Source organism: Henckelia pumila, unplaced genomic scaffold (genome assembly GCF_033568475.1).
Source record: "Henckelia pumila isolate YLH828 unplaced genomic scaffold, ASM3356847v2 CTG_477:::fragment_1, whole genome shotgun sequence".
Taxonomy (NCBI): Eukaryota; Viridiplantae; Streptophyta; class Magnoliopsida; order Lamiales; family Gesneriaceae; genus Henckelia; species Henckelia pumila.
This window is the reverse complement of record NW_027331840.1, coordinates 292063-304358: the sequence shown is the minus strand read 5'-3', so window position 1 is coordinate 304358 and position 12296 is coordinate 292063. Positions and strand designations below refer to the sequence as shown.

At 38.9% G+C, this 12296-nt stretch overlaps 3 protein-coding genes across 4 annotated transcripts; 2 read left to right on the top strand and 1 right to left on the bottom strand.

The window, feature by feature from the left end:
• The first annotated feature begins 280 nt into the window (after positions 1 to 280).
• Positions 281 to 1961, top strand: LOC140872761 (probable protein phosphatase 2C 8). Its single transcript, XM_073275645.1, has 3 exons — positions 281 to 880; positions 1409 to 1514; positions 1693 to 1961. Exons 1-3 carry the CDS (start codon positions 281 to 283, stop codon positions 1959 to 1961), a joined length of 975 nt encoding a protein of 324 aa, XP_073131746.1.
• A 369-nt stretch (positions 1962 to 2330) lies between these two features.
• Positions 2331 to 5686, bottom strand: LOC140872726 (endoglucanase 6-like). 2 transcript variants are annotated; one of them, XM_073275601.1, is made up of 9 exons: positions 5355 to 5686; positions 5056 to 5268; positions 4711 to 4911; positions 4344 to 4433; positions 4082 to 4246; positions 3711 to 3995; positions 3281 to 3629; positions 3118 to 3192; positions 2331 to 3026 (listed from the first exon to the last, which is right to left on the bottom strand). In XM_073275601.1, the coding sequence occupies exons 1-9, from the start codon at positions 5568 to 5570 to the stop codon at positions 2728 to 2730; spliced, it is 1893 nt and encodes a 630-aa protein (XP_073131702.1). In that variant the 5' UTR covers positions 5571 to 5686; the 3' UTR covers positions 2331 to 2727. The 2 variants fall into 2 exon arrangements, with proteins under 2 accessions (XP_073131702.1, XP_073131703.1); XM_073275602.1 differs by lacking the exon at positions 3118 to 3192 and having other exon boundaries at positions 3194 to 3629.
• A 1865-nt stretch (positions 5687 to 7551) lies between these two features.
• On the top strand, positions 7552 to 12094 carry LOC140872727 (probable polygalacturonase). Its single transcript, XM_073275603.1, has 6 exons — positions 7552 to 7645; positions 7813 to 8569; positions 10543 to 10663; positions 10788 to 10962; positions 11172 to 11242; positions 11364 to 12094. The coding sequence occupies exons 2-6, from the start codon at positions 8216 to 8218 to the stop codon at positions 12002 to 12004; spliced, it is 1362 nt and encodes a 453-aa protein (XP_073131704.1). The 5' UTR covers positions 7552 to 7645; positions 7813 to 8215; the 3' UTR covers positions 12005 to 12094.
• Positions 12095 to 12296: the final 202 nt, after the last annotated feature.

Genomic DNA, 12296 nt, shown 5'->3' with positions numbered 1-12296 from the left:
ATATACTTAATTATCCTCTAAAAATATTTGAAATGAAACGAAATATTACCCCTAAGAAATTTTTTTATATTTTTATGGAAATTAAGAAAAACCAAAAAACAAAAAACAAGAGCGGCTAAGCAAAAAAATCCTTGCTCTACGTGTCGCTCTCCCAACATCCATTCTCTTCCTCTCCACAAAGACACGTAGCTCTATATATTTATACCACACCATCTCACATTTGTACAATGCCGCTTCGAATGTTTTTTCATGCATGAGTCGAAAATATGACTCTGAATATATGACGTCAGGTTCCGGCGGCAAGGAGACTTCTCTGCATGTCAGAAGGACACGTGGAGCCCGTAGGAATCGGCTGCAGATCAAGCGCCTCAAGTCTTTGAGTTTGAAGGCCCACGGATTTCAGAATCACCATTCTTCTGTGGATACAGAAGAAGGGATGTCGGAGAGGAAGAGTACTCATGAAGGCTTGGCTTTTGGGCACGTGTCGGTGATGGGGCGGCGGAGGGTGATGGAGGATTCCGCGGTGGTGGCGCCGCCTGTCGGGTTTTCTGGGGAGTACGCTTTCTTTGCTGTTTACGACGGGCACGGCGGTGCGGAGGTGGCCGAGAGTTGCTGTGAGAGGATGCATATTTGTTTGGAGAAGCTTATAATGGACCAAAAGGCGCCTTTGGAGGAGGAATTTGATTGGGAGAAGGTGATGGCGGAGTGTTTTAGGAGTGTGGATCAAGAGTTTGCGGCGGAGGAGAATGCGGCGGAGATGGGGTCGACGGCGCTGGTGGTTCTGGTGGGGAAGGAGGAGGTTGTGGTGGCCAATTGTGGAGATTCCAGGGCGGTGCTCTGCCGGAGTGGAGCTGCCGTGCCTTTGTCCAAGGATCACAAGGTCACACGGACACTGTTTCCTTCTTTTTGTATTTATTTATTTTAAAATTAATTTAATTTTTTAAATTTAAAGTAATGATATATTTTTTTAATAATTTTCTCTCGATCCTTGTTTTTACAACATTTTTTATTTCACAACGAGATATTGCATGAAATGTAGAATATCTTTTACGTTGAAATGGTCGAAGATACTTCCAAACAGCTTATTACATGCTACACGCTTTACGATGTAAATAATAATTGTAAATTTTATAGTAATGAATTATATTGGCAGTCATTTAGAAACTTTTAACTAAATTTAAGGAGGCCACCTTAATTAATTTCGCTCCAATGTGACATGTTACCTTTATAAGTTCCATCCTTAAAAGATGAACATTTCACTTGAAAGTAATGTCCCGTCTATTATGTTTCCAAAGATTCATATTATAATATTTTTTGATATTTAGTTTCATGATTGGTAGACCGGATATTCATATTTTATTATGTGTTCATATAATATATATATATTTTTAAATTGGGATTATATCAGCCGGACCGACCAGATGAGAAGCAGAGAATAGAAGCCGCAGGAGGAAACATCTTAAACTGGAACGGCTGGCGTGTACAAGGAGTTCTTGCCACTTCAAGATCCTTAGGTATAAGATGGCCAAAAATCTTTATATATATATACTTAAAAGAGTTTTGATATGTTGTCGACACCATATCCACCGTTGAGGTGACGCTCACTTATGGGGTGCGCAGCGTATCAAAAAAATGTGTAGTCATATTCTTGCTTCAAGTTTATTGATCCAAATGTATGATCCCATATCACAGGTGATTACTCTCTGAAACCGTATGTAATATCGGAGCCTGAGGTCATGGTCACCAAAAGAACAGAGTCGGACGACTTCCTCATAATAGCCACAGATGGCCTCTGGGATGTCTTGTGCAACAGGGTCGCCTGTCAAGTCGTGAAGAACTGTCTAGGTGGGATGTGGAGCGATGGAACCGGTGCTCAGGCGGCGGCGGCGGCATTGGCCGAGGTGGCCATTGCCAGAGGAAGTAGAGACAACATCAGCGTCATAGTTGTGCAGTTGAACTGAATGATCTGTATCAACTTTCGTTTGCGATTTGTCTTTTTTTTTTTCGAATAAACTTGTGTTCGTTTGCCTTTTGCTGTTGCCTGTAATTTTATTTATTTATTGTTATTATTTTGTTTTGGTAGCTTTTAGAGTTGAATGTTAAAAGTTTTCCAAGTCTTTGACTTGGATTCGGTTTCTTTGTTACAGTTCGTTTTTGTAAAGTAGGAGTTGTAGGAGTTATGACGAGTTTTTAATAAATGTGGACTTTCGATCAGATCAGTTGTTTATTTGCTTTTGCTCTCTTATTTATCTGCAAACATGTAACTTTGCTATATATAATTAAGAATGTTATAACAAGGTCAACAAAAAGCACTAGTTATTTTGCTCAAACAAGAATCATGTGAAACATGCATGCAACATCGTCAGACACAAATAATGGCAACATAGGAATTCTCAGGCTTGCCATAAAGTACAAATCAACAAGACTTTTGACTTCTCATTCTCACATTTTCATGGTATATTCCAGTACTGTCTGGATACACATTCTATAGGGCAGAAGAAGTGAAGAAGAAAGAGGATGAGCACTTGTGTCTTAGATCGTCTCTTCTCTCCTTTCGTCTCCCGTTTCGACGTTGCCCGACCGAGATCACAAATCAACAGGCAATTCAAATTCACAGAAACTATAGAAAAAAAGAAATGTCGAATTCTTGATCACTGTCTTGTATAGCTGCACAATTCTTGATCACAGAACCGGATTAGAAACCGAGTGGAGTATATATAACACTGGTTAGACAAGAATATAGCTTGATACCAAGACCTTTGCTGGAGAAGCCGAGTGAATGTAAACGAATTCAAGGCTTTTTCCAGGTGCCAAAGAGTTGATCCATTCAGGGAATAAGTACGAACTACCAGACTTTGCAAGACCCCATATCGGACCATAGAGCTTGGAAATATGGAGTCTCAGAGTCTTCAAGTTTTTGGGAGATTTGTTGGTGATTGTTGCGGAATATCTGTGGTAAGTCACTCCCTTCTGTATCCATGAAGTTGTAAGCTTTTGATTGATACCAATTGGCTTGGCTGATGAACCTGCAAATGGGGTTGTTGGGTTTAATATCCAATCCAAGAAAGACGATTTCGCCTGTCTATTGCAGGAAACAATGGATGTGTAGAATGGTACCTGGAAATGGACCTATAACAGGCTTTGCTACTGGAGTTGGGATATTGACTATTGGTTTGAGTGGAGGCAGCTCGACTAGGATCACAAAAGCCAAAAAACATTAAACTCGCCACTTTTTTCGTAAACTTAGTATCAAGAAAGTCTTTGGATGCAGTGAAAAAACCTGGAAGGAGCTGGTTATAGCCACCATGACCGCCATGTAGCCTGGCTAGCACGCCGAGAAGTGGAGCATTGTTGTAAGTAGCAGGCTCAGTTTGTTCATAATCGTCCCTTTGATCGGCGAAATTGTCGTAAGCATCAGGTCCTCCAACAACGGCACCGGTAAGAAGATTGGGGTCACTTCCCTTTCTCTTATACCATGTGGAATAGCCTCCCCTGCAGCTAACAAACGAAGGATCAACCTTAAAAGACACGATGGAGGAAGCCCTGTGGTGCACTTGTCTAGGATAATTGTTTCCGTATCCGACCATGTAACTCGTCGCTCGGGGGTTATCTCCAAGAATGTAGTCCACCTGACACCACAACAAACAAGATCTCAAGTGGAAATGGATATCAAAGTGGCGAATGATGTTAGCACATATATAAACACGCACCTGAGATTTGGCAAAGGAGAAAAGCTCGGAGGGCGAGACGTAGCCAGATGAACATTTGAGAGATTTGCCAGCTGACGCGAGATAGTCTGAGTATACAGTCATGAGATATGTAGCACTGGTCACAAACTGCATGTTGTTCCATCTTTGCCTAAATAAGAGCCCTCCAGGCGTCCTTTGAACGTTGTGCGTCCCCTTCCCCAGGCAGGAACACATGAAGAACTCGGCCTTCTCCCGATAACCCTCAAAAACAGAAGTATGTCTTCCACCTTTCCCTGCCATCAGAAGCTGCAAAAACACAATCCGCATCTTGATTAGTTATATAACTCATCTAAGTTTATATCCAAAATCTTGAAAAGTAATTTATGAGTAACCTTAGCGACAAGGGTTTGAACACCCGCATACTTTACATCCCAACCAAATTCAGTCATGGCCCAATAAGTTCCTCCAAGCGAATCACCATTGTCTCCCAAGTAATTCAAGTAGTACTCATTATGTGTTGCCTTGTACAGCCATGCAGCTGCCCACAACAGTTCATCCTGCCCCATATTATTCAATCATATGTCCAAAAAATCAATAAAAATGGAATCTTTTTAATTAGTAGAGTAGCATTGATGAAGGGATGGGATCACATACAGCATATCCGCTAATAGATCGATAATATTTCCGAGCTATTGTGATGCTACTGTCATATTTTCCCCTGTACTTGTCCGCAAAATCAAATAGCTGTAACCAACAGAGAGATCAACAAGTTTAAAGCAAATTGGGAATATAGAAAACATATCTCCTTAATTCTTCCTTAAAATAGCAAGCTTTGTTATCCATGCATGAGCCCACCGGCTGATACTTAAATATAGCATCAATAAATAACAGAGAGATATGAGAAGAGAATCCCTGAAGATTTTTTGTAATAAATGTGGGCACCAACTGCTACAGTGCACCGACACCAACCACCCTCGCGTGACCACCTAATTACTGCCATCCTGGAATCAAATTTCGTTACCTGGTACGCGTGTTTGAGGAGCTCCGCCGAGTAGGAAGGATTGTAGCGGCGGAAGACGATGGAGGCGGCGGCCATGGCGGCGGCTGTCTCGCCCGCGAGGTCGGATCCCGGGTGGCTCGGGTCGATCTTGTAAGCAGCTCTTGAGGTGGTCATGTCCTCTGGCCTCTGCCAGCAGCTGTGGTCTGTGTTTCCATCTCCCACCTTCACTTAACCAAAAAAATGACATTGAAAATATACTGCATTGTAAGATTTTTTAGCATGATCAGTCATCCCAAGGGTCCATTTTCAGTAATGAAACAGATTATAGCATATGATTACAACATTGCTGCCACACTAGTGGTTTACCTCTCCGTAGAGGATATAAGGTTGGGGGTGAGCTTTAATGAAGTAATCAGTGCCCCATTTGATGGCCTCAATGGCGTGCCCAAGTTCCCCACTCTTACCCATTTGCCTTCCATATTCTATCACGCTCCAAGACATCATCGTAACGGTGAATGCCATCGGCAAACCGAATTTAACGTTGTCCCCGGCATCGTAGTATCCTCCCACCAGATCCACCTGCAACGATTCAGGGTTCACAAACGAAAAACCAGAATTGTGCAAGTACAAGATTTGGTATGAAAATGAAGGGAAAAAAAACTCACGCCACTGATTTTTCCATCGTTGAGCCCAGAATGACCTCTCCATTTAACTCTTTGGTTACTGGGCAAGTAGCCAGATCTTTGAGCTTCAAAGAAAAGAATACTCTTGCTGAGAGCCTGGCCATAGTCATGGACAGCCAATGCCGGAGGAGGAAGGAGAACCCAAAGCACCAAAAACAGAGGAGCCATCGAAAAACAGAGCCCCGAGGATTTCTCCATCAAAACCTCAAACAAAAACTTATAAAAACAACCGGGAAAAAAAGTTTAAACTCAAATGTGCTGCTCAAACATTCGTTGAAACTGGAGATAAACTCAAGAACGAGCATAGAAGGAAGAAAAAGATTGAGATTGGGCGAGAGGGAAGGGTGAAAGACAGAGTATATATGGAGAGATGAGGGGGGAAATGGTACAGAAAAATGGGCAGATACTAATAAATGCTGTCGTGTTTATGATATTATTGGGACTAAAAACATAAATTACAGGTCTTGCATGTTCTTTACGAAGGGGAGATGAAAATGGAGGCATGTGCTGTTGTTTGGGGATTAAAAACACAACTTCATCCTCAAGCTTAAGCTTAAGCTGAATATTCACATTCAAATGCAAAGCTTTCTACTTCAATACGTGCACTGTGAGTTGACTGTCAATTTCCCCAATCGGGCTCCACTTATTCGGGTCGGGCCACCGACTACATGGCCTTCCCTCGTTTCTTGAAAAACCATACCTGGATGTTTAGTTTTAATACATGTAAATGTAAAGCTTAATAATTCTATTTTGAAATTTAATTATTTTTGGTAACAATTTACATATTGCAGGAAATCTTTTGACGCGAAAGCAATGAATTTTATCACTTTTTAAAAAGGTTAGAATTTCATACAATAGTTTTTTTTAATATTGAATGACCAATCAAATTTTGATTTTCTTTTTAAAAAAAACAGAAAATATGTTTGTATATACCGGGCCTCGATGGGATTCCGGGTTAATATGAACCCAGCTAATATTTTGGTCCATAAGGTTCGACTCTTTAATTGGGTTTAGTTTGATGAGCCCAATATGGGCTTTGGCCCGTGAATGAACCGTCCGACCCATTAACAACTCTATTATCATATATCGTCTATCTATAAAAAATGTCTGTATTCAAACATTGTTATTTAATGTCCAACAAACTTATTTACAACTTCTGGGCTGGACATGAGGATATTTAGGTCTTTACACATGCCACATGGGACCAAGTGTACTTTGCTTTACTATAACTTTATTTATAAGCATGTATATTTTGTAATAATTTTGAACTTATCAAGTTGATACAAATCATACCGGATTCCGGAATGGTGTTTGGAAAATACTGAAAGTGAATTATTGAAACTCAAATATGTTCAAATATAAATTGAGTTTAATTAATTAGGACATGTCTTTTACTTAAAAAAAATTATATGAGACGATTTTTAATGTCGATTTTGCGAGACATACCTCTTATTTGATTTGACTCATGAAAAAAATATTACATTTTATATAAAAAATTATTATTTTTCATTATAGATATTAGCGACTCTCGAAATATATATATACGTATTTATTTTATTATGACTATTATTGTTATTATTATTGAAACTATTGTTTTAAATTATTATTATTATTATTTTTTGATATATTATTATTAATTTTTAGTTGATATATATGTAAAATTCGAGCAAATAATTGTGGTATAGAAGTCACAATTTAATGAATGATGTTAATGAATGAAATGGCCTGGCATTTGGCAAGCACGTGCATCTGTTCCATAATTCAGGCCAGTAAGGGCCAGACGCCACATGCTATGGTGATTTGTGAACCTCAATAACTTTTTTTTTTATTTATATTTTCTACAATTTCTGCAAATTTTATGAAAAAACAATTTTGGAAAAAACAAATGATTTAATAATCTCAAGCTCAAGTTTTTTTTTCCCCCGTGATGTTGACATAAGGATTATGGCGATCATATCAATTCTTCATGTAAAATAACTAAAAACTGTTAATGATCAAAATTCTAAAATTCAAAAAAGTAAAAACAACTACTTTACGGGCAAAATTTTAAATGTTTATCGTAGCATTTGCCCACACCGAGGGGGGACATGGGTCGAAAGCAAAAGTTATCCGTTAATTAACTATTAGTTTTTGTCTCCCCTTTTTCTTCTGATCTATTATAAAATATATTTATAATGTAATAATAAAAAGGTCCTTCCCTCTCCCCTCTCGGTGACCACTCTCTTTATCCATTTGGAACCCCGGCTACTTCACGACAAAGAAGAGCTCCGCGGGTAACCTTTAATGGGTTTGTTTGTGTTTGAACCACTTTCTGTATTTTTGTTCACTTCCCTGTGTTTTCTTTTGCTTCTTCTGTTTTAGTACCAAGTTTCTACTTTTTGTAGCCATTTATGCTTTATGATTGGAGTTGTGGTGATTGTTTTCATTTTTTTAATTGCAGATTTGGTCTAATCATTTCGGGAGATCTTTGTTTGGAGTTTTCTCTTTGTATCATTTCAAGATCTCATTTTTTTTAATTATTTGAATCTTTGATGGAGCATGCAGTTTTTCAGATTTTTCCGCTGTGTTGCGTTTCTTGAAGCGGAGAATTGCTGAATTTTTCTGTCGTATACTCTTAACAGTTGGCTTAATCACAAAATAGTTACAAAAATCTGAGCTTTAGTGACGCATTATACACAAATCATCCCTTTCCGCCCATTCGACTGAGCTTAATCCTACTCCACTTTGATTAAGAAATATTTTTTCTTGGAACCCTCGTGTCCTTTCTTCACTAAATCCACTTACAAGTTTCGACCCCCAGATTTGCAAAGAATTCGGGAAACAGAATCAAGAACCAGTTCAAAATGCAGCAGCACCCGTTTGCATTTGCTGTTTCGACTTTGCTGTCCTTTGGGGTTATATCTCTGTTGATAAATTGCTCTAGATTTGCCAATGCCGAGTGGGTTACATGCTCGGGAATTGTACCAATCAGGTACCGAAGCGATGTCATATCGCTAGAGGATTTTGGTGCTGTTGGGGATGGAGTGACTTTGAACACGAAAGCTTTTCAGGAGGCAATTTACCGAATCCAGCATTTGGGGAGGCCGGGTGGCTCTCTACTTTATGTTCCTGCTGGAGAGTTTTTAACAGGACCCTTTAATCTCACCAGCCACATGACTCTGTTCTTGGCTAGAAATGCTGTTATCAAAGCTACAACGGTATACAAATGTTCTCCTTTTCATAATCTCATTGGAATAGTTACTGTCGTCTTGATAGTTAAAATTTTGAAGTAAGAATATTTCGTTAAATTGTTTCTGGGATTGTTAAGGATTTTGTTGTGGGAAAAAGCCTCTCTATCATCAAGTTCCCTTTGCGATTTCAAACAATAACACTGTGCCCTAACATGCCCCCAAGTGGAAGATGTGAATCATATGCCAGAAGTTAATATTAAGACACACACACACTCACACACTAATTGGTCGGGCATTAGGCAACAAATGTGTGATATTAAGCACGGGAGACCAGCTTAAGAATTATATAGAGTTATGTACCTTAGGATTTTGAACTTGTGATCCCATAACCAATCTGCATACTCCTACGCGGCTACGCCAAAGTGAAATTAATTGATGTGCGAGTGGTTATGCCGGTAAGTTGTAAGATACTGGTGAAGTGAGAGGGAAATAAGCTGGAACCGATTACGCCCTTCTTTTTAGATTTTTTTTTTAAAAAAGAAGCAAATGGTTTTCCCCTGGTGTTATTTTAAAATATTTTTAATTTTCTGTTTTGCCTATGCATCACGTTTCTGGTTCCTCCAATTATCTAATCTAAGTTATACATGTCGATAATTTTGATCAGTTTATTAGATGAGTTGGTTTTCATGAATGAACATACAAGGACGATGTGATTAAAGTTCTGATGGAAAACTTGACTGGGTCAATATGCATGTTGATTCATGAGATTTTAATGGAGTGACGTTGAGTTGGTATAAGAGGCTATTACATGATTTTGGGATTGAATGGCGTTGAATGAGATGTTAGGGGGCACATCAAAGGAGGGGTGCGGGCCGAGGAGCTGGCTTGAGCATATTATTGTCAAATATTGATCACCTTAACAAAGACGTTCACAAGATGTTCTATTTTTACATAGAAATAGATTCGTTCAAGAAGAACTTCACAAGATGTTGATCGTAAGTGAGTACAGCTTCGCCCAATTCAACTAAGTCACCATGAGTAGGACTCCTTAACTTTTCGAGGAATCCTTCATTAGTGGTTGTGAATGACTGATTTTCTCAATCTTTTCGACCTTGGTTCCGTAGGAGCAAGTCAAAGGGCATTACTTGAATGCTACTGCGGGTACATGCGAAGAAATGATGAAAAGGGCTATATTTGCTAGAGAATTGGGAGTTTCAAAACCGTGCATGAGACTTTCATCTCACACGGCTCCTAAGTGATAAAAGAAAGAAGATGAAGATATTGGAACATCACCTTGGAAGAGATGCTGGAGAGAAATTCTATTTTCTCGTCTATTTACTACGGCGACGAACAATCAAATTATCACTATATTTATTCCTTTTTCTACTTAATCAATGCATCATGGCCTGCTAGCTATCTAGTGGACAACATGATAATATATTTTTTAAAAAATAGTAAATATCTGAACTGTATAAAGATTATTGGAGGAGCTAGAAAATGAGTATAGAGAGTGAAATATCATATTATGTTGGGTGTAGCTTATCACAGGATTATACGTAGATATGGTAAAATGCGATAGAAATATGTGACTGTTTCTGCTCACTTTCTCTCTATGTCCTTGGGTAAGACAACATGGATAAGTCACCTTTGTTATGAAAGGTCAAATTTTTGTTCATACGTTTGGAAAATCTAAACAATGATGTCGTATTAGCATAGCTTCTGCTAACTATTCACGCATACATTGAATGCATGGTCTTAAATGTGCAATGGTGATACTGCATGCGTGTGCTAGATTCCGTCATCTGTTAAATTTTTAGTTATAGCTTTGAGTCTGTTATATATTAAATTAGTATAAGATTGCGTGTTTACGATAATGAGACTTCTGAACTTTATTGTGTTTGTATGTCTAAACCAATGTTATCATTTCTTCTACTCATCCTTTATTATTCTTACACATATGGGGTGAATCTCTCACCTTGTTTTCATTCTCAATGCTTTAGGATACCGATCAATGGCCGTTGATAAATCCCTTGCCTTCTTATGGAAGAGGAAGAGAACTGCCTGGGGGAAGGTATATGAGCTTCATCCATGGCGATGGGCTACATGATGTGATAATCACAGGTCAGTATGAGTGGAATCATCTGAAGGACTAAATAAACAAAATGCTGTCACCCTTCTGTTTTATATTTTGTAAAGGAACATTTTAGTTTTTGTTCAACCATTGCTCATTTATTTACTTTTTTAGGTGAAAATGGGACGATTGACGGTCAAGGTGAAGTCTGGTGGAATATGTGGAGGCAAAGAACACTTCAGTTTACTAGGCCTAACCTCGTTGAATTGATGAACTCCAGAAGTATAACAATTTCCAATGTTATTTTCAAGAACTCGCCCTTTTGGAACATACACCCCGTGTATTGCAGGTATGGGTATTTGTCTTACTGCGCTAGTGATTGTATGTGATTTAGTTTTAATCCACTGAAGAATATCGAGACAGTTGTCCTAAAGCTTATGTATTGTCGTGCCAAGTAATTTTGTTATCCCTTCTGGCCTTTTATTTCGGTTTAAAGTTGGAACCTTGAAACGGTAAAACAGAGCATCTGGTTTAAGTCATTTTTTTTGCTATTGTCAGCAATGTTGTCATTCAATACGTTACCATCCTGGCTCCTGCAGACTCTCCCAACACTGATGGAATCGATCCAGGTAAGTTGTGTCAAGGAATGTTTTTTATGAGGGGGAGTATTTCTTTCGTGGTATATTTATTATACATGAAAAATGACTGATATTCTATATTATCTTTTTTTTTGGCTATTTACTGATATAGACTCGAGCTCCCATGTATGCATCGAGGACTCATACATATCGACAGGAGATGACCTTGTGGCAGTGAAGAGTGGGTGGGATGAATACGGAATCGCTTATAATCGCCCTAGTCAAGGTATAACAATTAGACGAGTAACTGGTTCATCACCATTTGCCGGAATTGCTGTTGGAAGTGAAACCTCCGGTGGAGTTCAAGACGTTTTAGCAGAGCACATAAATCTATTTAATATGGGAGTCGGAATCCATTTGAAAACCAATGTAGGCCGAGGAGGAACTATACGAAACATCACTTTCTCCAACATTTACATAGAGAATGCACGAAAGGGGATCAAGATCTCGGGCGATGTTGGAGACCACCCTGACGAGAACTATAATCCGAATGCTCTTCCAACTTTGAAAGACATTACGATCAAGGACGTGTGGGGCGAGAAGGTTCTGCAACCCGGTTTGATTCACGGGCTGAAGAATGCACCATTTACTGGGATCTGTCTTTCGAATATAAATCTCCGTGGATCCCCGGGTTCGAGAAATCTTCCATGGCAGTGCTCTGATGTGAGTGGAGCTGCTGTCGAAGTTAGCCCATGGCCATGTTCTGAATTGACCAGCAGTCAGCAGCTCGGTGCTTGCGCTTCTTCTTTCTGAGAATTCTTGAAATTTGTTCAATCTTTTGATTAAAATTATGTGAGAAATTATGGTTATTTCAATGTATCAAGAAATGGATTTGAGTGGCTATGTATAAATATTTAAGTTTCTTTGTTAACATTATGTCCGTTACCTCTCATTTTCCAGATTTCTTTACAATCATGGGACAAGATAAAGAGGACATTTTGTGACCTCTGAATATGGTCTAGTGGTCGTAAAAATGATCCTAGGAAACAAATTATGCTCGTATTTGTGAAACTAATAAAAGTCAATCGCTTGATGATTGATTTAG